At 44.2% G+C, this 25,620-nt stretch overlaps 1 protein-coding gene across 1 annotated transcript in view; it reads left to right on the top strand.

Annotated features, from left to right (window-relative positions):
* ANTXR1 (ANTXR cell adhesion molecule 1) overlaps positions 1 to 25,620 on the top strand; it is a 217,688-nt gene that overhangs the window by 119,529 nt on the left and 72,539 nt on the right. The window contains exon 13 of the mRNA XM_006201540.3: positions 12,469 to 12,564. Coding sequence (XP_006201602.2) covers positions 12,469 to 12,564 — 96 coding nt within the window. The remainder of the gene's footprint in view (positions 1 to 12,468; positions 12,565 to 25,620) is intronic.

The raw sequence follows: 25,620 nt of genomic DNA, 5'->3' as shown, positions 1-25,620 counted from the left end.
GGGATGAAAGGTGCAGCTAAGGCAATTTTATTCTATCTGCCTTGCCTTAATTCAAGGACTCAGAAAAGTTATCTAAGAAGCTCAAGGTTTTTGAGATTGTATCTACAAGGGACAAACTCATCAAAATAAGTATCTAACAAAGGCTGTTCATGATCGAGTCCAATCTGGCAACCTCCGTTGACCTTAAGCTGCTGGCCTTAAAATTTGTGATCCCTAACATAATGATGTTTGATGATGGTCAAATATTTGTATTTCATACTTCCTCACTCTATAGAGTTATGTCTGTCCCTACTCTGGGCCTTTGATCACATTTCCCTTTTCTTCTGGAATGCCCTCTCCTTCTCTCCATCTACCCAGATTTCACCAGCCCTGCAAGTCCTGCCAGGTACTGCCTGGACCTGCCCCAGGATGCCTCGCTGACCTTGGCAGGCCTCCCACACTCCCTCTGACTCAAGCACTGTTGTTTGTAGCATCATTTAGAGATTAACTGCACATAACCCATGCTGCTCTTTGAGCGAGCTCTGTAGAACAGTCCTGGCTTTCTAAATGAACAGAAATAACCCCTTCCAGGATGGTAGGCTGCCTTTGATCATCTTTCTGTGTCTCCTGCTGCTGCGCATGTGTAGAAAATGAGTTGTTGGTTTCCTGATATACCCTTCGATGCAGTTTAGAGGGATTGTTTTATGGACTAGATCACCGTGGTCACCTCTCGTAAGCGTCTGTCCCTCAAATCATAAACGCGGTTTCCACCTTCCCAAGTTCATAATCTAAAGCAACAGCTAACAGTATACAGAAGGTCTGCTTGCTTATTGATAATAGATAATGCTGCAAATATATGAAGTATGATCAATAAGACTAGTGGAGCACATACATTAAATAAATAGTTACCTTAAAGGAAAGGGAAGTTCCTGTATCTAATGGAACAAAAAAGGGAAATGAGAAATTAGTCTTTCTCATCCAGTGTCACAGCATTTGGACATTGCTGAGTAGCCTTCTTTGTAATCCTATTTCAGCAGCCCACTCACAGGAACTAAGGCATTCTGAGTACTAATGAGCTACATCTTGTCTGCATTATTCTCTAAAAATTTGGTTTTGATTAACAAGCTGTATCCATTTTATGGAAGGAGAGTGCTGAATCACTCCAAGATCTGCTTAGCATCACCCTCACCATTGTGAGTGACTTGAAATGTCTCTGCTGGGTCAGGGTGACAGAAGAACCAAGATGATGCTGGAAAATCTTGGTACAGAGAGTCCTTCCATGATAAGGACCTCAAAGCTTGGGTTTGTAGGACAGTGGCATCAATCTTCCCCTTCATTGCATACTAATGATGGCTTATCTAAGTTTTTCTGGTATTATTTATATAAGGCAAAAAGTAATAAGATGTATAGCAAACCAGAATTTACACATTCAGATTATACTACTCCTTCAAAATATTTACCTTGTGCAGGAATAGCTCAAGTGGTAGAGCACATGCTTAGCAAGCACTAGGTCCTGGGTTCAAGCCCCAGTACCTCCATTAAAATAAATAAATTAATTAAAAACCTAATTACCTCCCCCTCCCAAAAATTAAATTAAAAACATTTACCTTGGGAAGCCGTATATTTTTTCCAACAATGCTGTCACAATTTCAGTTATCATCTGCTCTCCTGCTCTGAAATTGCCATAACCTTGAAGGTGCAATAGTTGAATATCCTCAATAGAGGAATTAGGAATTAGGGGTTGATACCATCATTTGATATCAAAACAGCCCCAGAAGTTGTGGGAACCGGGTCTGGTGCGTGGTGGGCTACCCGGCTGGGGACCTCCTTGATAAAAAACAGAGCATGACTTAGAAGGTGTAAGATTTTCATTTGGGGGCCTATAAATTGATTTCAGAAACTGTTCCACAGATGGTGCTCCAGAATTGCTTCGAGTACTGGCTGGATCATTGGAGAGTCCCCAGCATCCAAAGCCACTAGTTTGGAGGCAATTAGATGCATCTGGGTGTGGGGGTTCTACTGTGTTCACTACATGAACAGCCTCATTACTTTACAACCATGCTTTTTAAAAAGAGTTCCACACAGGCTTAGGTAATTCTCACCTAATATTTTTTCTATATGGCCACTTCATAGGCTAAGGAATCCAGTATCTTCAGTGCCTATCAATTTTATTGCCATTTCTAGCCCAGATTACCTCTCGGGTAGCAAGAATAAATCATAGTATTTAATTATGTTTTTCCCTCATTAATGTTTAATCAACTTGAATGAGACCTATTAAATTTACCACTGGAAAAACCCACGTGGAAAAACCCCTTTCTTGACACTAGGGTGGCAAGGTGAGGGCCTGTGGTTTCCCAAATATGTAACCTTGGACCACCCACCAGCATCACAGCTCAGTCACAGTTGCAGAAGGCCGTTCACAAGAATGAAACTCTGTTGCCTGAGCAGAGCCTCTGCCAAGGGGAGAATGGAAAGGGAAGTCACATTTCTTGCAGGATGGCCGAATTTATGTACCTTATCCCACATAAGAGCAGATCAATCCTGTGAAGCAAGGATTATCTCAGTTCCACACACACTGAGAAAATTAAGTTTAAGAGAGGTTAGGTAACTCACCTAAAGTCCACATATTAGTAAGAGGAAGAATGAGGGTTTAAATTTAAATTTTGCTGATTCTTAGCCTTGAGCTCTTTGCAAGTGAGGTTGGTGAGCTGTTTCCAGGGATGCAGCCACAGAGGGAGAGGTGAGCAGCTTGGGGCAATATTGGCTTCTGCACCCTTTCTGCCACCCACTAGCTGTAGAAGGTGTTAGTCTGCGAAATTCTCATTTCCTTCGGTCTAATAAGTACTTGAGTGACAAGTCCTTTTATGTTTGAAACACTGTATTTCGTCTCAAAGGCACAAAGATGAGTGGAGTCAGACAGAGCTCCCCTAAAGACGTGATAGTTCAGTGAATGAAACAAGCACATAATGATGTAATATCTGTGATATACAGTAGGTGCTGAGATACAATATGAACCGAGAGCCCAAACGTGGAGTTCAGTGGGAGTGTTTACTTGTCTGTGTTCCCCACTCAACTGCAAGGTCTGTGACTAGAGACCGTGTCCATCATTTATGCCCAGCACTTATAAAGGGTGTCGCACATAGTAGGTGTTCAATAAACGTGTACGGTATGAGTGAATCGGGGCATGAGTGTGCTAAGACTTGAAAGATGAAAAACAGCTACCTAAGCAATGAAAGGAAGAAACGGTGTTTCAGGGAGAAGAAGAACCAAAGAGAATGGTGAGGTGTATTCAAGGGGCTGCCTGTGGTTGAGTTTTATCAAAGCACAAAGTCTAAGGAGGGAGGTGATGAGAGAGGAGGTCGGGAAAAAAAGAGAGGCGTAGTCGTGAAGGGCCTTGAACTAAAAAGTCTTGTACGAAGGGACCTGTAAATGGATGCTGGGGACTTGACGGACCCCTTGAAATTGTAATCAAAATTAATGAGTATAAATGTGAACATGTACTTTTCTGAGGAAAGAGGTGTAACACTTTCATCAGATTCTCCGATGTTAGGAAGTCTTGCAGCCAATGAAGAGCTGCTCGAGAGTTCACGAGAGTTCACGGGTGGGCAGAGCTGTCCGAGTAACATTTGAGGTCGATGACTGTCGATGCGGTTGTAGAAGATGGAACTGGGGGTGGCCCGAATGGTGGTGGACAGACTAACGAAGAGGCAACTTGCAACTGGCCAGGAAAGAACTCATAAGGCTCTAAACCTAATTAATTGTCCTGGAGGAGGTGTAGACAGACAAGGGCGGATTCAAGATGCACTCAAGTGGTCAAAGGAGCAGATGTACTGATAAGAGGGTGTGACATCAGGAGGGGAGAGAGGGAGAAATAGAAAAGTGAGATTGGCTTCCAGAGTTCCAGCCTGGATTGAGAGGTGGTACCACTGAATGACGGGAGGGGAACCAGCAGGTTCCAGGTGGAAAACACAGAGCTCAGTTTGACCTGTTGACTTTGAAGTGTCAGTAGGGCCCACCAGACAGTGGAATGACCCCGACTATGACCCTGAAGCATGAGGAGAGATCTAGGTTAGAGATAAAGATTTAAGTCATCAACATCTAGATGAGAGTGTAAACTACGAAAGGCAATGAGACGGTCCGTGGAGAGTTTTAGAAAAACATCAAGGGACCAAGAGTGTGTCTGTGGGTTGTGCAACATTGTAAGCAAACCAAATGCCACTGAATTGGACACTTACAAATGGTTGCAATGGTAAGTTTTATGTGTTATACATATATATATATATATATATATATATATATATATATATATATATATATATATATATATATCTTTACCCTAATTTTTTAAGGTAAAAAAAAAAAGTAGACTCTCACTTTAGACACAATCAAAAGTATATACATTTCTAAAAAAAATGCAAAAACAAAAACAATGGATCCATGGGGCATGCTGACATTTAAGGAAATGCATGCACAAGAACCCAAGAGGAGGTGGGCAAGGAATAATCAGAGATGGGAGGACGGAGGCTGAGGAGAGCCCCACTGCAGATGCCAGGTAATAGTATTCCAATAAAATGCAGGGCAGGATGGGCAGGGAAGTTAGATAATGGCTAAAGTTACGTCCAGAAATAACAGTTCGAATATATAAGATCTGTGAGAGAAAGAGATTTTGGTCTCTGGGCTTGCCCATCCAGGACTTCTCAGCAGCAATAAAATGACTTAAATTTCATCTCGCAAAATAAAACTTGCCCGGACTCTGCCAGTTTTGTCTGGGCAGGAAACAGAGCTCCGACCAGCTGCTGAGGATGCTTCTGAAATTCCACTTCAGAGCACTGGAATGTGACACCTCCCAAGCGCCAGCCTCTCGTCCTGGGAGGGAGCAGAGGAACCTGGAGGGCTGGGGGCACATTGTGGGGGGCGCAGAGCCCTCCAGCCTCCCTCTCAGGGGCTGACACTCCTCTGACTGCTCACAGGGCCTCCCGCACCTGAGCAGGACAGGCCAACATGTCTCTGGCCCCTTTACCCCACTCATCTCCCTCTCACCCGGATGGCCGCATTGGTATTTAGAAGAAGCAAGTTGCCATGAGCTCACAGGCCAGAGCTGCCCCTCATGAAAGGGCCCCTTTCCCTTGAGCTCTTTCTGACACGCTTCAAAGACAACCAGAGAGAGAAGGATGGGGCCTCAGATGGAGGGAGAGGAGGCGGAGGGGCCCCTGGGTAACCTCACACCCTAGCAAGCCGGCCTTGCTGTATCCCGGAGTGCCCTGTGGCATCACTATTTACCAGCCGATTCCAGGGAAATGGCTTTGCCAGCTTTTAAGAGGATCTAATCATCAGCAGCTATTTTCCTGTCCTATTTTTGACAGAGTTTGGCTCATAGCCCTTCGATGTGGCAGAATAAACCTGCTAATTCATTCTTGCATGTTAAACGTTGAAAAGCCAGCCCCGTCTCGCCACGTGACAGAATCTCAGTATCTTCAACTTCAGCGGTAACACTCAGAGTCTGTGACACCTACCAGGTCCCAGAACTGCAGCAAACCACCGCCCGTCAGTGAGGGCTCTCACTGCTCCTGGGTTAATAATTCATGGACACTTGTCAAAACATATTTGTTCCAATTACCAGGGCCCCTCTGGGGCTAAGTTAAAATAAGAGACATTGGAGGGGTCACTGTCCTGGAGGCGATTAAGCATGTAAACAAACAGAAATGAGGACCGCCCCCCACGTCAGAACAATATATGAAAACCTCAGGGTTGCCTTTGTTGCTGTGGACTGGAGACCGAGGCTGAGTGTGGCAGTAAATGGGCTGGAAACTGAAGCCCAGATTTAAGTAGATTTGCCAGCCTCGTCCTGGGCATGGAGCCCATCCAGGGAGGATGCACGGCCCGGGGTAGAATTACTGCGAAGCTGATGGACTTTAAGTTTCAGGGACCCGCATTCAAATGGGTCCTTTCTAGCGTTTCTAAGGCTCTGGGAGGGGCGCTTATAATTTTGCATTTGTATTTTTTTAGTTGAAGTCTAGTTGATTTACAGTGTGCTGCTAGTTTCTGGCACACAGCATAATGATGCCATTAAACATATTTTTTTTCATATTCTTTTTTCATCATAGATTATTACAAGGTATTGACTCTGGTTCCCTGTGCTGTACAGTGGGACCTCGTTGTGTATCTATTTTATCTACAGTAGTTTGTATCTGCTAATCCCAAACTCCTAATTTATCCCTCCCCACCCCCTTTCTCCTTTGGGAACCGTACGTTTGTTTTCTGTGTCTGTGAGTCTGCTTCTTTTTTGTACATCAGTTCATTTTTTTTTTCTTAAAGAAGCCTCCCCAGATTGTACAAGCATCAGACCCCCCCCACGAAACCAGCCTGCATGGAGCAGTAGAGGACAGGCTGTGCTCCCGGTGGGCAGCAGGCTCTCGGAGAGGAAGGGGAGGGCAGAGGCCCGCGTTCGCTGTGCCCTGGTCCTGTTTACTGAATGGGTAAAGGGGGAATAAGGCCCAGAGCTGTACGCAGGGTGCCCTCAACACGGAAAGATGCTCAGGAGTAGGGAAGAACGCGCCCTTTTTAGCTGAGACAGTTTTCCAGGCAAACACAAGACACTTCATCGGCTACGTTATAACCCCATGTCTGGGGGTCAGGCAGAATCCCGTCCAAACCCAGCATGGGGATGGGGGATTCCACTGAATTGGTGTTTTTTGTTTTGGTTGTTTGTTTTATTTTTTTTTAATGGTGGTACTGGGGCTTGAACCCAAGACCTAGCGTATGCTAAGCATGCGCTCTACCTCTGAGCTATCCCTACCACCCCCCACACACCAAGTTAAGCTTCCCTCAGTCTCCCACTAATTCCTTTCAACGTTCCCCTCCTCCTTTGACCCTGACAACCCTCAAAACGGGAGAGAAAGGAGCAGTGATCCCTGATGCTCTGTTTTCCCAGAGGGAGGTCTGCCTCCCTCCAGTCACACAAGATCCCTCACCCCACTGCCGGGCGTCCAAAATCCAAAATTACCTAGAAACCTACCATGGACGGGATGCTTTCATTATCCAAGTTTCCAAACCTATACCCTTCAAAACAATGTCTCCTTGTCTTAAAAGAGTTGCCCTCATTGGATGAGCTGGGAACAAAGGAATTTTTAAAAACCCGTGATGCAGGGATTTGCCTTTCAAGCCAGGCAGCCTTCAGGGACGTTTATCTTAACGAGGAATTCCTGGAGAAAGGAGCAGGCCGAGCCTACTGCCCTCGTAATTAATGCTCCCTGTCTGCTTGCTCCCCGGGCTGGGGGTGGGGGTCTGTGAGCAGATTACACCTCAGCGTTCACAGGAGAAAAGGCATAAAACTACTCATTGAGAAAAATGGTTGGTCCCCACCCCCTAGCTGGAAGATGCACCCACCTTGGGCTGATTCCTTTCAGATACACCCCAGAGCTCCCCACCTCCTGCCAAAAATATTTTAAATAAAAGGGCCATGTTGATTTTTTAAACTTCGTTTTTACTTTTTACATAAAATGAGAATTTAACTTGCCTTGGTATTTGGGCTGTCAGGAAAATAACAATCTTTGGACTCAATCTTTGGCTGTGGATCTGCTTTTTTTTCCCCCCCCCCATCTCTGAAGTCTCTTTCGAAGTTCTGGAGAGTTACCTGCAGGGGCTGCCCAGCAAGCGCAGGTGTCAGAGGCAGAGTTTGCTGGGCCAGTCATTATTTGCTTTCACTATGTGTCATAAAATCAGGTCCCAGCAGGTCCCCACTTCAGGCTCCCCCTCCCCTGTGAGGACCGTCAGAGGCCTGGAAGCCGGCTCCAGCTGAACTTGTGAGTTCTCAGAAGCCACCTTGCCCCCTGCCAGCTGGCCACCCAAGACAGGGGCTGGCCAGGCACATTTAGTCACTGACTTCAGTGGCCCCATTCAGCCCCATGGTGGTGGCCATGTGGGCCCAGGAGCCCTTCCTGTCCTGGCCACCCTTTGCCCTAGCCAAGGGGGGAGCAGAGGCCAAGCCCACACACTTGTCTTGAGTCAGGCTGAGAGCAGTGGTCAGCCCATGGCCTTTTTGGGCTCCATTCCAGAAAGAAGCTTCTGGAAACAGGCAGCGGGCAGCACAGTGTGTGCCAGCAGCCTGCGAGATGGTGCACAGGAGGGCGGGTGGGAGCCAAGGCAGTTTGCACCAGAGAGGAGGATGGAGCCAGGTTCTGGGCCACCAGGCTACACAGTGTGGGCTCTGGAACATTCCGCATGTCTCCCAGCCAGTGGCAGAGGCTTGGCACTCAAGGGGGCTCTGCATCTTGGGACTTGATGAAGTTGCAAAAGGATTCGTTTAGAGTAACTGAACTCATTTCGTGAATGAAGCGAAAACTGTTTGCTAAACCGTATGGGTGTGATGCACTTCTCTGCTCCACACTGATACAGCTTCAGCAGGTACCACAGGGCCGTCCTCACATGAGGTGTCCGTCCCACTGTCCCCTCCTCTCTGACATGCTAGCTCCAGGCACTGGGTTCTTAGCTGAGAGCAGTGTCCTGCTGGTTGATCCTGTGACCTCTGGAACCAAACGGGCCAGGTTTCAATTCTGGTTTCTCCCTGTGACCTTGGGCAAGTTTCTTCCCCTGCCCTTGCCTCGGTAGTTTTCTCTGTAAGATGGGGGTGGAAATAGTATTAAATTCATACAGATGTTAACGAGAATTGAGTGAACTAACAGAGGGAAAGCATGTTAACATAGTAAGCACTCAGTCAGCATCAGCTAGTAATAACAAATATTATTATCATCATTAACATTATCATCATCGCACCAGAAACTAAGCTCTTTAAGAATCGGAACTATTTTGTTTAGTGCTGCATGAGACTCATGGGTACAGAGAACAAACTAGTGGTTACAGAGGAGGGATGGGGGGATATAAGGATGGCGGAGTGTGGGGTACCAAATGTGGGGTGCAAGATAGGCTCAAGGACGTCTTACACAACACGGGGAATATAGCCAATATTTTGTAATAACTGTAAATGGAAAGTAAGCTTTAAAAAACTATAAAAATTATCTTAAATTTTAAATAAACTAAAAGTAAAGCCATCCAAAAAATTAAGTAATGAATTAAAAGGTGCTGTGTATACAGCTGTTGAATAATGCACAGCCCCCTGTGTGTGGGTAATGGTTGAAACATCTCCCTCAGCCGACCGTGAGCACCTGGCTTCTGCCTGATCCATCCTCATCCCTGAGGTCGGCTCGGCGGGCACAGGACAGACCCTCAGTAAACTTCTGCTGAATGAATCCATGAAGGAACCTCCAAGGTGGCAGCACGTGTTACCTCCTAGTAAAACATTAGTTTCAGGTCTAAGTTCATCAAAAGTCATGCTCTTTGACAGTGACTCCTTTGCCCTGGGTAATGGTATGTAATAGTTGCTGGAAGATCTTGAAAACCAGCCAGTGGATTTGGGGGCTTAATTGGGGGCTGTCTCCAGAATAGGAGTTAGTTCCTCCAAGACCTCCTGCCCTGCCGCGTTTCCACCCCTGCAACGCCCTCCCCACCCCCCTGCACCTGCCTGAGTCCCACGCTGCCCTCCACCGTGGCGGGGAGGACTGGGACGGCAGACCACGCCTGGCCACAGAAAGGCCAGACGTAGCTTTGTCTGAATCCAGGAAATCTTCTCCCAGGGCCTCTGCTCTCCCCTTGTGGGTCAGGTCCTTCTTCCTCTGCTTCACAGGAAACCTCTTTTTCCCAGAAGGAAATTTAAAAATTTCCCTGCTTCAGTTCCTCTCTCTCTAAAGTGAAAGGGGAGATGGTGTGTAACGTGGAGAAAGGTAGTCTGTAGTCTTTACAAAATTATCACTTAATACTGAGAGACCACTGTTTTATAAGCCTTGCAAACCACCTGTTATTCCAAGTGCAAACAGATTTATGATCTGAAACAGCCACCGTGACTTCTGTCGTGCGGAAACAGAAGGAGGGTGAGTTGCAGCTTGGCATCTGACATGGTAGCTTCCATCCCGGTGGCCCAGCCATGCCTGCTTACGACTTACAGATCATTTTCTCCTCATATCCATGCAATGAGGCAGCTGAGGTTTAGTATCTCCATTTTATGGGCATGAAACGTAGAGACTGAAAGATCAAGAGGGCTGTCCCTCACTAACCGGAGGTTTGGAAAACACATGTGCTTTCTTTGTGTTCTCACTGAGAGCACCACTCTCTGCCGTAGCCCATGCGTAAGTGTCGTGGGTCTGAAAGCATCCTCTCTGCCACGGCCACGGCCATCCTCTGGCCCCTGTGCCCTCTCCCCACCCACTGCCCAGCCCTGCACCTGCACTTGTGAGGCTACAGCTCCCTCGGGGGCAATCCAGCATTCCCAAGCCTTGGCTGGGTGGGGGCTGGGCGGTTAGCTCCCTGGCTTTTGGGTCAAAGACATTCCAGGGAGTAAGAGCTGCCTTTCAACAGCTTCCAGTAGCTCCCGCTGAGCACTCGGAGTGGGAGTGAGTCACGCCCCAGCCCTGCCATTAGCCTGCCCTGTAACCCTGGACAGGCCATCCAAACTCCCCCTCTGTAAAGGGAGGGGAGGGAGCAGCTTTGAGCATCTGACCATGCTGTGAACAGTCTGCCCTAAAGGCACATACCCTGAAGATGGTGAGTGTCATTTCAAGAGGCTCACACCTTCCATCCTCTTGAGCCCATGTGTGTATCCCAAAGGTCCATGATCCTGGGCAAGAACCCCAGGACCATGGGAGCTCTGACACCACAGGGAGGAGCCCCAAGTGCAGATTTATTTTTTATTGAAGTATAGTCAATTTACAGTGTTGTACAGCACAGTGATTCATTTTTACGTATATATATTCCTTTTCATGTTTTTTTCATTATAGACCATTACAAGCCATTGAATACAGTTCCCTGTGCTATACAGGAGGACTTTGTTGTTTATCTGCTTTACATATAGTAGTTAGCATCTGCAGGGTTTTTTTTTAACATTTTTTATTGATTTATAATCATTTTACAATGTTGTGTCAAATTCCAGTGTAAAGCACAATTTCTCAGTTATACATGAATATATATATGCTCATTGTCACATTTTTTTCTCTGTGAGCTACCATAAGATCTTGTGTATATTTCCCTGTGCTATACAGTATAATCTTGTTTATCTGTTCTACAATTTTGAAACCCCAGCCTATCCCTTCCCCTCCTCCGCCCCCTTGGTGACCACAAGTTTGTATTCTATGTCTGGGTGCAGATTTTTAAAATACAACTTCAGTAGTTTATTTTCTCATTATGCAATGTCAAGCAAAGAAAAAGAAAAGACAAAATGAAATTTAAAATGACCATCAACCCACTACCAACAAAACCACCACTAATATTTTAGTAAATATCCCTCAGTCTTTCACTCTTGACATACATACATAAGTCCACTCCTATCAGGGATGTTTTCTCAGGTCATTTAAATAGTATTTGAAAACATAATGTCTCCAGAATAATTGTGTGGTAGCTCTATATTATTAGACATTCTCTAATTGCTAAACGTTTAGGTGGTTTTCCATTATTATTATTATTGTCATCATCATCACCATCTGTTCAAACATACCTGATTTTGGGGGGGTGGATAAAAGTGGAATTGCCAGCTTTGTTCAGAAGGGGTGAACAAATTATATGACAATTAATATCTGTGACAACTTGCCCCTTGCCCCATCTTCAAAGGTTAACCTGTCTGCACCCTCAGTAGCTGGGAAGGAGGGGTGGTAATGGAGCCTTAAATCTGCTCCCTTGGACCAGCAGCCCCAGAATACCGAAACCGAGTGGGATCTCTGATGCTAACAGTTAACAAGCATCTCAGGCTGCGGCAACATTGTCTGTTTTCGGGACTGGCTGAGGCACGTTTGGAAGTGGGCATCCCTGGTCCTGGGTGCTCGCCTCACATGACCTGACAGTGGTGCTGACTCAGCCACCGCACCCTCCCCTCCCAGGTTCAGCAGCAGCTGCTCCGCCCTCCCCTGCCTGGAATCCCTCTGCCTTTTCACATCCTATCAGTGGACTTTAGACTTTGCCTCACGAATCTGTGACCTACACCTGTGTGAACAGGTTTCGGAGGAGCAGGCTGAAGTTTGAGAATTGTCCCGAGTCCACCCGGGTGGTGAGGAGGAACAGCAGATCCAAGGAGGAGGCTGTCCCCGGGCAGGGGGTGATGGCCCAGAGGCAGATGGGCAGTGGTAGGCCATCCCAATGCCCAGATGCATGGGCAGCTGCCTGCTCTGTCCTTCAGAGTGTCATTCAAAGAGAGGAGCAGGGCCTCACTGAAAAGACGAATCCATTTCTCATGAAAATTGGCAACATACAGCCTGTTGCCCAGAAGGCTGGGCAGAGTTTCAGCCATTGCTTGGCAAACCATGCTCTCCTCCAGGCCTTCAGTCTGCATGTTGGAGATGGGAGTGGCAGGATGGGGAGACCACGGGTGTTGCCCTACCCCACCCAAGCTCGCTTGCCGATTGCACACGTGGCTGGCCCCACTGCTGACCACCCTCTCTCTTGGCCCCGCAGTCCGATGGCTCCATCCTGGCAATCGCCCTGCTGATCCTGTTCCTGCTCCTGGCCCTGGCTCTCCTCTGGTGGTTCTGGCCCCTCTGCTGCACCGTGGTAAGTGCCCCAGGCTCCTCCTCCTCACCTCTGGCCTCTGGCTGCTCAAAGCCAAGAGCGTCACAAGGTTAACAGGACCGTGTAGGGAGAGGGCGACAAGGAACTGGGTAAATAATTAAGAATAAATCTAGCATTTTTTTTTTTTACGATTTACACAAAATTGGCCCAAACTAACATGATCAAGAAAACCATGAGTCATTAAGAGTCAGTATGGGTGAGGGAGAGACATTGCCAGTGACACACCCTTTGGGCAGAGCCACGGAGAGACAGCTCTGGGCTCAGTGCTTAGGAGCAATCAGCAGAGTTCTGTAAATGATGAGTATGACTTGACATGTAATAAATACGCATGTATGTGTGTTTGGTACATGCTCATGCACGCACGCATGCACACGCGCGCACACACACACACACACACACACACTTGTTGAGTTGCACCAGCCGATACTCTTCCCAAGCCACCTTGGTCTTAGCCACTAGTTAGCCTGTCAGAGAAGGTGCCTTGAGCCTCTTTTTAACAATAAAGAGTGGCACCTACCTTTATGCTGTTACTTTTTAGTTAACATTCAAAGGATGCACCTATGAGTGCCCAGCACAAGATCAGTAAGAACCTCCTCCCCATCACTGTCCCCTGGACCCAGCACATAGCTCTGGCCAGTGTTTTTCCAAATAGAGCAGGGCCTGGAATAACCCGCCATCACCTGCCTCATCCAAAGGATATGTGGCCGTCTATCAGTTTCTATTCCCTAGCCTCCAGGCCAGGTAAAGCCCAAAGTAATATCCAAACGAAGAAAAAGCATTAGCTCTCACACGTCTCATTCTAGCACGTGTCCTGCCTTCACGCACAATCAGAGAATGCGCTGTAAAGCCAGGCACACTTGAGCTGAGCTCTGCTCCCTGGCCATGGCATCTTCCACTCCCTGCATCTCAGTTCTTCCACGGCAGGCCCAGCAGGGCAGAATAGAAGGTGACCCTCTTCAGGCCAGAGCTTGTCTTCACTCTATCTCTGGGACTCCAGCATTTAGGACACAGTGCAGTTGGACTCACATCTGTGCCTGAAACTGAGCTGAACGGAAACCAGAGACCCCTAGGGCACTAGACTTGGGGAAGTGGCTTCAAATGACATTTCAAAGAGATTGTAAATGAATGAAATGAGAAACGCAGCCAGGACGTAGATTCATGGGGCAAGGGTTTCCAGAAAGAAAGAGGTTTTTGCACCAACAGAAGCCTCTGATATCAAGAGAAAGAGATGACCTGTAGTACGTAAGGATTTGTGCGCAGGAGGGAGCCCGGGCAGGTGCAAGTCTCGGGTTAATTACTGCAATCCAGGCTGGAGTAATTTCACCAAAATATTAAGCAGCATCTTAACCATGGCAGCCCCAAGAGTTAAATGTTAAATAGTTAGGCCTGCACAACCATTTTATTTTGAAGGTAAAAAACAAAAACAAAAAAACTAGAAAACTGTGAGTCAGCCAGAGTGCTTTCTATGGTGATTTTAACAGCAAGCATATTTTCAAGTCTGGAGTTCTGGGGGGAGAAAATCTTGCAGTGAGCTCTTAAAGAAGGGGGTGGCTGGGAGTGGTGATGGTGGCAGCCTGAAATGAACACCAAGGCTTCTACCCTTTGTTCACTTAGTCCCTTTGATTATTAAAAAATAGTTACCTCCGAGTGGGGACAGCTAGGAACAACAGAACAGCCAAGAAGTACTCTACCACTCCCTACCTGTGTGATCTTGGGCAAGTTACTTAACCTCTCTGTGCCCCGAACAATAAGAGCTCTGACCTCATAAGTAGATGGCGAAAATTAAAGGAAAATATATATTTATATTTGGAACTTAGAACAGTTTTCCTTGTATTATTAATATTTTTAAATACTTACTATCATGGGAATATATAAATAACTGTATTGTGTGGCATTTAATTTATGTTGGTGGGAAATGTCTTTTTTTTCCAGTTTTACAGAGATATGATTTATATATAGCATTTTATAAATTTAAGGTATACAACTTAAATATTTGATGCACGTATATATTGCAAAAAGTTTATCATGATAAGTTTAGTTAACGTCCATCATCCCACATAGTTACAAAATTTTTTCCTTATGATGAGAACTTTTAAGATTTACTTGCTTTGCAACTATCAAATGTACAATAGAGTATACTTAACTATAGTTATCATGCTGCACATTACACCCCCAAACTCATTTATGACTGGAAGTTTGTACATTTTGACCACCTTCACCCAATTCCCCTACCCCCCAACCCTGTACCCCAACCCCCATTCTTTCTGGCAGCCACAAATCTGATCTCTGTTTCTGTGAATTTGGTTCTTTTAGATTCCACGTGTAAGTGAGGTCATACAGTATTTGTCTTTCTCTGCCTGACTTATTTCACTTAGCATATGCCCTCAAGGTCTATATCCATGTTGTTGCAAAGGGCAGGACTTCCTTCTTTTTATGGCTGAATAGTACTCCATCGTGCATGTATCCATCTTCTTTATCCATTCATCTGTCTCTGGACCCTTAGGTTGTTTCCACGTCTTGGCTCTTGTAAATAATGTTGCAATGAACATGAAGGTACTGATGTCTCTTCAGGATAGTGATTTTGTTTCCTTTGAATATATACCCAGGAGTGGAAGTGCTGGATGATATGGTAGTTCTATTTTTAATTTTTTGAGGAACCTCCATACTGTTTTCCACAGTGGCTGCACCAGTTTACAGTCCCATCAATGGTGCACAAGGATTCTCGTCAACACTTGTTAGTCCTTGTCTTTTTGATGATAGCCATTCTAACAGACATGAAGTGATACCTCATTGTGGTTTTAATTTCCAGGAAAATGTGTCTTAGTATCTTTCATTATTGAAAGCAAGATCACACAAGCCAGATTGTTTTGCAATATTCAAAATATTTTTCAATGATTGTATCTGGTTAAGTCTATGTTGCTTTGGAAAGCAGACAGAATGTCTTAATGTGGTCTGATTTTGTAAGTCCCAGGGGATTTCTTTATAAGAGAAGATCTTGGAGATAGATCGTCTTGTTTCTGAAGTCCGTAAAAACTGCCCTCACACCTATTTCTGGAAAGCCAGCTGGGGCTCTGATTCTTGGTGTGCCCCCCAGATTACTTGCTGATCACTGGCTCCCTTCACGAGTGATGATGTTTGGAAGGAGACAGGATAAAGTTACATGTTTTCTGAAGGGAGTACGCAGGAAAGAGGGCACATGCCACACCCCCACACCCCCCGCCACCCCAGGATCCTGTTCAGAGAAGGCAGGAGGTTTCTCTCCCCCGTGTGACAGCATTCCTCACCACTGTCTGGGACAAGCAGAGGGCATCCTTGTAAAAGACGATCCTGAACGCTTCGCTAGGTTTTTTTCCTTAGAAAACGTTATCCAGTTACTGTCCCACTCACTTCCTTGTCCCAGATCCTCTTGACTGCTCAGTGTCTCTAGGATAGACTTTAAATTCCTGGACATGGCATGTGCAGACCTTTCTCAACCTGGTTACAACCCGCCCCTCCAGCCCCACCTCTTACCTCCTCCTCCCTGTGCGTGGACTCCCTCAACACCCCATGCCGGCTTCCTTCACAGCACTGATCATGCTGTTATAATGGATTGTTTGCTTGTCAATCTCCCCCTGTTGGAAGCCAGGGCTCTGGGTCTCTAGAGCATAACACAGTGCCTGGCTCAAAACTGTTAGTAAATCTCAAAGTTCGTTCAGTAGCTAAATGGAAGGAGGGCCATCTCCAGGCATGCTCTGTTCTATGGGGCTCCTTGAACATACCATGTAGTCATCTCTTTGCTTAAATTGTTTCCACTTACAGAAATAGTTTCATCTTCTTTATCTACTCTGTCACCAATTCCTCTTTCTTCAAAGCCCGCCTCACTGATCACTCCATCTCAGTGGTTTTCTACAGACCTTTTCCCCACCTGCAGAGAATTAGCTCCAACCTCCCTTAGTTTTCATAGCACTTTTTTTCATGTATCTATGGGGGAACTTTTCCACGAGGATTTATTCACATATATGTTTCTCTCACTATTGAACTCCTCCAGAGCAGGGAGAAACTGGTCACAGAATATAACCTCCAAAAGGAATACAGTGCCTAGTATGTAATTTGTATGTTTTCCAAACTAAACTAAAGAGCTGAACCATCTTGCAGGAAGGAGAATGGATGCAAAAGAAACCCAAAACTGATGGAACTGTATGGCCTGTTAGTTTCACGGGTGTTTGGATTATTATTATTATGTTTCATAAATTGCATGTATGTTACATGCAAATGTTTTATATGTATCAAATATTACATAACAAAAGACATTATATCAGTTTCTTAACAGAAATCCTAGAAATGTGCCCATTTTACTGGGAGGTTAATGGTAAATCAGGAACCCCAAGTCAAAAGATCACGCTATGCATCAGGGTGAGATAAAATAAACCCATCACATTTGGAACATTAAAAAAAAATCTTCATTGTAAAATGATTATAATTCAATAAAAAATGTTAAAAAAAATTCTTGCCATATTTTGCCAGATGACAAAGTTCTGGAGGTTGATTGCATAGCAGTGTAAGTATCCTTAACACTACTGAACTGTACACTTAAAAATGGTTAAGGTTAGGTTGTGTGTTTTTCACCACAACTAGAAAGAAAATCAAACGAGATCCCGCTATAGAGGTGCAATTCTTCTGCAACCCAGCGGATGAAACCATGCTATTTAGGTGAAATCAGATTGTTATATTTGTGTTCACATTAATGGCAAATTTTTTATTCAGTTTGTTGGGAGAGGATTGTGTGCATGCACTGAGAATTTCTCCCAGTAGAAACAAAATTCTGTTCCCTTTTGTTTTAAATGGCCTTGTAGGTGTCTTATGAATAGTTTTTAAAGAATTATTTAAAGGATTGTGTTTAATCCACTTTATTGAATTTCTGTTGAATTTCCAGGGTAGTTCGACAAATAAGCCCCTTGTACATCTCCAGTTACAAATTGCAACGGACAAAAATTAATCAGAAAATTGATATACTTGAAATTGAAATAAAAATAAAGTCTTATATGGTGCCCTCCATGCCTTTAAGCACAGCATGTAATTTGGGAGGCCAGACAACCAAACCTAACAGAACCAAAGGGATTTACAGTTCATTTAGTAGAAATCTGAAAAACACACGCAGCTCCTTAGCCAAGCTTCTCGGGCCTAGACCCATCGTGCTTTCTGGATCCCTTTCCAGCCTCCACCCATTCCCGTGTGGACACGCCTCACCCTGCAGTTTACAAGATTACTTCCCACTAGCCCGCAGAGCTATGCCCTCACCTGAGCTCTGCACCGCATGCCCCAGACCCCAGTCTCTTCTCATCTCCGCCTTGTCCTCATAGCTTCCCTCATCCCTGCTGGGCTGCCCTGGCCACTTGCCTCAGAACCCGCCCACCACCATCCCCCTGCCTCTGGGTGGGCCGGAAAAGAAAACTGTCATTAAAGAAAACTGGGCTCCCCCATCAGTTAAAGGCAGATCTTTTAACCTTCATTTCCCCCTGTGAAAAATTAGAGAACTGGCACCGTATTGTCTCTAAGGTTGCTTCCTTATGTTCTTACCATCTCTAAGCGAATCTACCCCTCTCCTTAACATTTCCTGGCCTGTGGTCCTCAAACCTGGCTGATGCAAGCAATCGGAATAGCATTTCCAAACGATGTCCATCTAAACTTACTTTGACCCTGAAACCCTTCCTTGGCCTTTCCTACCCCCCCACCCATTAACATACTAACTTCTAGAAGGTCACCAGTCCTTTCCAAACACCTGCTGACACACTGACAGCTGGAAGGACACTAATATTCTGCCAAAGACTGGGAAACAAAATCCAAGAGAATGCTGAACTGGCTGAAATAGCACATTTCTGGGTCCCTAGATGTGGCCTCTTTCCTGCCCTCCTCAAAGGCTGTGTCAGCGCCAATGAGCTTGAACACGCTGTGAACATGATCTCACATCCCTGTTCCCCATGTGTCCTGCTCAGATCCCACAGACGTGGCCAGTGGCTGGAACCGCCTTGCCCATAACCCAGGCAGACCAGGTGCTTCTCCTCCAAGCCTCTGAATGCATGGATTTTTTTTTTTTAACTGTCTCACTTGAGTTTTGCACTGACCGACACATCATCTAATGCAGACTACACATAATCTTTTAAATTACCATATAAATCATTTAGGCCTTATCAGCTAATGTTAAAATTCCTGCCACTACTCCCACTTGAATTATGGGTGAATTTGGCTTTTTAAATAATCCCCTTAAGGGAGATAAGATGCGGGGCCAAAAAGTATTTGAAATTTGAGTTCCAAATGCAAAAAGCAAAATAAAAAAAAAAAAGAGCCTATTTCTTTGGAAATTTCTTGTACTACATTCTAGATCAACACCCTTGGCACTAACCTTTTCTCAACTTTTATAGTGTAAAATTCCTGGATTCAGGCAGTACCTGGCCATAGGAACCCCGTCTAATCAGCTGTAAGGTTTCTATCAAATTTATACTGTTTGTACAGTAAGCTTCGTTTATCTGTCATCAGCTCGCATCTCATACTTCCTGGACATTTTCTACATTGTGTTGCCTAGTTTTCCTTGGCTTCTAGACTTTAATTAGAATCTGGCTTTCCAGATCGTGACTGGCATTTCTTTCATACACAGCTCTCTTAGGATGGCTTCTTCTCATATAGAACCTATGAGGCCAGGAAGGTGGCAGAGGAGTTAAGAGATCAGCCAAGAAGTCCCAGGATATATGATGTTTTAAATCAAAGGCTCCAAATAACTTTAAGCTTCTAAATACGACATTGATTTGAGCTAATCTCTCTGTGCATGCAAGAGGTAATCATTTGCAAAAAAATCAATTATCTTGACTGGTGATACATTAGACTTCATAGCAAAACAAAACAAACAAACAAACAAAACTCCTGGAAAAAAATATTAATAAAAGATGTTTTATACTCAATCATAAAAAAAAAGAATGAAATAATGCCATTTGCAGCAACATGGATGCACCTAGAGATTATCATACTAAATGAAGTAAGTCAGACAGAGAAAGGATGGGGAGGGATACATTAGGAGTTTAGGATTTGCAGATACTAGCTACTATATACAAAACAGATAAACAGCAGGGTCCTACTGTATAGCACAGGGAGCTATATTCAATATCCTGGAATAAGCTATAAAGGAAAAGAATATGAAAAAGAATATATATTGTAACTGAATCAATATGCTGTGCTCCAGAAACTAACACAACATTGTAAATCAACTATTCTTCAATTTTTTAAAGTTGCTTTAAACACATAGTGAGACTTAGAAGAAGACAGACATTTTCAGGACCAAAATGAAAAAGGGTCTGGAAGTCAACTTGTTAGCTGACCCTAAAGCAGTCCTAGGGGAGATTTTCTGATCTTAATAGCCTAGACATTTGGTTTAATAACGTTACATAGGTCCATAAAAGTTTGGGAGTTGAAACTGAGTCTGCTACCTAAAGCTGGACCTTGAGTAAAAGGATGGACTATGAGTTTAATGTGTGTGTGTGTCCCTAAGAATTAATAACCATAACCTCTCAGTTTTAGAATTCAAAGATATACTACCTGGGGTTCTATACATTACAAACTGAGAAAAAGGGGTCACAATTTGAAAGTGCTTAGAAATCTGTAGAAGGAAACTTGAATCCTCTCTGGCAGGTTGATCCCTCAGCTCAGTCCTCATAAGATTCCCATACGTAAATGTGAGCTATGCATGAGTTCACAATCCAAAATTATCAAAATCCAAGGAACATTATTATTTAGACTCCTTGGGGATTTACTACATATGGAAAGCACAAAAGACGAGGTCAGATGAGGAAGCCAGGCCCTGTCAGTGGTCTTTCCTTTGCTCTCTCCAAAGTTAACCATAGTTAAGAAGCAGATACATCACTTGCAAATATTATCTCCCATTCCATAGTTTGTCATTTTGTTTTGCTTATGTTTGCCATCACTGTGCAAAAGCTTATAAGTTTACTTAGGTCCCATTTGTTTATTTTTGCTCTGATTTCTATTGCGTGGATAGACTGTCCTAGGAAAACATTGCTAAGATTTATGTCAGAGAATGTTTAAATAGTAGATACATCAAAAATTCTCTATATACCATCATTTCTCCTATAACATGAAAGGTATTCCTAAAAACATCACTGCATGTGGTATTTTAGTTCTATGAAAATAACAGAGCCCTGGGGAAATAGGTTCAGAACAGAACATTCAAAACTGTGCTATCTTATAAAATAATATGCTTTTAAAAATTACTAATAAACTAAAAAAATTCCTCCATTTCAAGCATCTAAAATTCTTAACTAAAATAATGCTCCAGCATATATAACACTATACACTGATTTTTTAAAAATAATACATGAGGTTTCATGGTGGGTGGGAGTGTGATGTCGCACTGTGCCTTTGAGTTACGGGACGGAAGGAAGGACATTCTTAGGACGAAGTATCACGACAACAGAGGTGGATGGCCATGACTCATTGTCTTGTTATTCCTTCTGCACCAGCTTAAAATAGAAATCCAGCTTTTGTTGTTTTTGCCAGGGCCCTCTTTTCATAACAGAAAAAAAAAACCCAGCTATTTGTGTGGTTCCAAATAAGATCAAATGCCACGAAAGTGGTGTTCTACTGTTTTCAGCATTACAGCCTTTTCCCCAATCGTGGCACAGGCTTTTAACCCCTTTGAAAGTGATTGATGGGTCTCATGCGTTCCATACTCCTTTCTTTCGGTTCTTCAATGTGGTCTTGGATGCATCCCAACGTGGGTTCCTCTACTCGCTTTGCTCTCACGGCATTCCCTGTCTCTCGTCTCCACAAGCTTCTCCTCCACAAACTTAAGGCTTTCCTTCTTCCCTGAATCTTGGATTCTCAGAACCAGGAGATACACTCATGTTGAGGATGCTACATTTAATGCTTTCATAAGGAAAAATAGACAAGCTCAAGAGTGTGATATATATTTGAATTGCACGAGGGTAAACAGAAGTGAGAAAGCATATGAGGTGTGTGTGAGTTTTGTGTGTTTCTCCCAGGTGACTCCTTTCAGCGGGACAGCATCTTCACATTCTATCTGATAGCACCCAGTATAATCATCTCACACTTGAAAATAGTGAATGTTATGCTAATGTGAATTTTACCACAACCAAAAATACTGAAATACATACAGGCATACTTCTGACATAGTGTAGGTCTGTTCCAGACCATCACAATAAGGCAGGCATAGCAATAAACCAAGTCACGTGAATTTTTTGGTTTCCCAATGTATATGAAAGTTATGTTCACACTATGTACCTAGTGAGTGTGCAATAGCATTATGCCTTAAAAAACAATGTACATATCTTAATTTTTAAAATACTTTATTGCTAAAATATGCTAATCATCTGAGCCTTCAGTGAGTCATAATCATTTTGCAACAGTAACATCAAAGCTCACTGATCACCATAACAAACATAAGAAGAAAAAGTTTGAAATATTGAGAGAATTACCAAAATGTGACACAGAGACATGACGTGAGTAAATACTGTTGGAAAAAATGGTGCCAAAAGACTTGCTCAACTTGAGGCTGCCACAAACCATCAATTTGTAAAATAAAATGCATTATTTGCAAAGCACAATAAAGCAAGGTCTGCCTGGATATGACCTTCTCCTTTATATCGTGAAAAATCCTATTTTGAGCTCATATGATTTCACAGTTTAGTGATTTTTTTTTGTCCAGTTTCCTTACCACCGATGAATAAATTCACATTACATACCTGTATTGCAACAAAAGAGACTGTCCATGTCACTTTCAAATTTTCAGGAAGCCTTCTTAGAAATTTAATGTGAGACACAAATGTGAAAAGTGAATTCTTAAACCACGGAGCAAGTGAGTTTACTTGGAGGCTGGGGTTAGGGGATAGAATCGGGTAGAGATGGTGTCAGTAAAGTATCATAATTAACCATGAGTCAAAGCCATAACTCTAATGAGAACCTCGTGATGCATCCGTGTGTCACAATCCACTCTTGGCAGTTGGGACTGTTACCGTATTAAGTGCTAAAGAAACATTTATGTGGATGGTTGAGAGGCCAGATTTGCATCTTGTATCACCGAGGTGCTCATTTGAGAGGCAAAGAAGTTTAGAACAATCAGAAATGCTTTCTTTATCTTTCTCTTTCTAATGTACTCATTCATTCCAGAAATAGTGACTGAGTAACAAACACTGACTATGGGTCAAGAGATAAAATCTGACCAAGTACACCCATGTCTTCTAGAGGCTTAGAGTCCAGTGCAGAAGAAAGAGATGCAGATGCAGTACAGTGAGTTCAATGATGCAGTGATCTGTATCCCTAACTCCCAGGCAGCCATCTGGCTGGAACTGCTTCAGGGCTGGGTCCAGGAATTCAGGCCATGCCAGCTCTGCACACAGAGGAGCACAAATGCTCACCTGGGGAAGCAAGAGCGTTCTCTCCAAAGACAGTCTTTATCTTCCCCCAGATGGGGACACATGAGCCATGGAGACCTCGTATTTCCTTACATAAGAGCAGGGATACCTTTTAGCCTGAAAGATTTTCAAAGCTGATATTTCTAATCAGCCATGAGCAACTCTCAACACACTCAAAGGAATGTCTGACTTGAAGCAAAACATACCCCTACAGATCTAATTGTTGGAAATAAGCTAATTCATCGTTCACAAAGTGTGCTTCATGGACCAGCAGCAGCATAAGCACCATTTGGGAACTTGTTAGAAATGTGAAGACCCCACTCCAGACCTACTAATAATAAACTCAGGGATGCAGCCCAGAAGTCTCTGTTTTAAGAAGCCCTCCAGGGAACTCTGGTACTCAAGAAAGTTTAAAACTACTGAACTAATTCAAACCAGAGGGCAAGTGCTTAATTTTTTTAATAGAGTAGTTATCTTAAGCCATTCTCTTGGACTTTGTCTGGACAACAGAATTGGTTACGTGTCATGGAAGCGTCTCCTTGGCACTAAGAAAACCATGCTGCTGGTGTAAAGGACGTTTCAAGGGATGCTCCTTACGCAGCTCATACAAAAAGGGCACTGAGACACTGAAGACAATTTAAGAAGAAAGGGGGTGCCAAAAGAAGTCCCCTGTTTTATCTGATTTCTCATGCCATAAGATGAGCAAGTAACATGAGCTCATGTTAGTTGAGCAAGGTGAAGAGACAAGAACCGTAAGGAGGAGACATGGGAAGCTGTGATGGAGACACAGCAGGGGACCGTGGGGGAACAGCCAGGTCTAGCATCCTCCCACTCCTCCTGCAGCACACTGACCAGACTCACAACATTAAACAGAACGTCCAGTGAGCCAGTGTGGCTTTCACCTGGGAGAAGGAAGAGGTGCTGGTGTCAAAGATCAGGTAGATTGCCTTCTGCCTTCCATCACCCAGGACCACAGCAATAGAGTAAGCAAGGGCAACAGAGTGCAAGGGTCAAACATAAATTAGGAACAAATCTTGAATACTTCTGGAGGAAAAAGAAAACAAGCCAAATAAACTCACCAGGTGCTTTATTTCACCGTAACATTTTATAAAACAAATTTTAAGAGAGAGCTTTACAGAGACCCAAACAGTTGACCTTGACTCATATAACAGAGTAAAGTTTCCAGGTGTCAAACAGGACCTGGGCATATATAATCATAATACTTCTACTATGCTAACTCCATCTCTGTGTCTTCCGTCATTTCATTTCCAACAGTCAAATGAAGAGATGTGCATACAAACTTGAATTTGTTTTGACTCAATGAGAAGTTGCCAGTAAGATTTCAATTTAATAAGATTCCACCTGGTCTTTTCTGGCTTTCTTTCCTCTACCCATACAACAGTCTTGTTCAAATCTGGCCCTGTCTCACATCTACCTCAACAGACATGGACCAAATCACAGTTAAAGTCACTGATAAAGAAGGGAGAGGAGGCACAGTTCCCAATTCACACCAGAAAGTTTCAAGAAATACTCAGGGAGCAAAGAAATGCTAATAGAATTCAGAATTTCCATAGTCCATCTCATGTTTCTGATCCCCGTTTTACCTCGCCCGTCCAAACATGAATGCAGAAGGGACTCCCAGGGCAGCTATCCCAAGGAGGCAAATGGTCACACTCTACTCATCCAACATATGCAACTTGAAGATGGTAGTCAGTGGAGAAGTGGTGTTGGCCTCTGGAGAAGAAATATGAAAAATGTCCCCAGATTATCCCCAGTACTCCATTTACTTCTGCCATGTTATGCTTATAAATATGTTTGTTGAGGGGTTTTCCTTTTAAACATTTTATTAAGGATCTCTCCAAACTTACCCATATGCTGTTTGTCCCTCCTAATGAGGAAGAAATGGACAAGCCCACCCACAACCAAGGGGAAGCTCCCGGAACCTTCTAAGAAGGGGGCCAGAGCTAGCCTTAGCGTGGTCGGGCTCTGCTGATTCTAGCTTGCATTCTTGTTGGAAATAAAGGCCTTCCAGTCATACTAGCTGGAAGCAAAGAATTGTGCAAGCAACATTTAATTACAATGAAAAGGGCCACAGAAAACATTGAGTTATGTGAGACCCCATGAAGAAGACTTTGACTGTTCTGTGAGGTCCTGGGCAACTTCCCCGGGGAAGTGTATTTCCTGGTGATCGATCTGATGCATAGGTATTAACCAGGGTAGGCATGAGTGTGCAGACGAAGCAGGGAGGGCTAGCAAGCATTTAGGCAAAAGTGAGAAGCAGCAGGGTGCATGGAAGGGATAGGGAGGTGACAGGAGGCTGCAGTGCAGAAAGTGAAGGGGTGGGTGGAGGGGGTGAGGTGGAGAGGGCCGACATGTCCCTGTGCTCAGAGCACGCCGATGGGTGGCTCAGGTGCTGGTCTTGGCACAAGAGGTTGGCTTACTTGCAGACGGCCCTTTATCGAGTTTCAAGTTTGAAATAATCATCTCATGACTTCAATTTCGCCTGCCTGGATTGCAGTTTGAGGTGCTGTCCTGTCATCCCCTGGGAGAGCTGCTCCCTGCCGGCAGGGGAACACAAAGGGAGGGGAGAGGGGGATGCTTAAAGCAGTAGAAAGACTCCTTCCTC

Source organism: Vicugna pacos, chromosome 15 (genome assembly GCF_048564905.1).
Source record: "Vicugna pacos chromosome 15, VicPac4, whole genome shotgun sequence".
Taxonomy (NCBI): domain Eukaryota; kingdom Metazoa; phylum Chordata; class Mammalia; order Artiodactyla; family Camelidae; genus Vicugna; species Vicugna pacos.
Note: the sequence above shows the minus strand (reverse complement) of the source record. Positions and strands in the feature narration are given on the sequence as shown.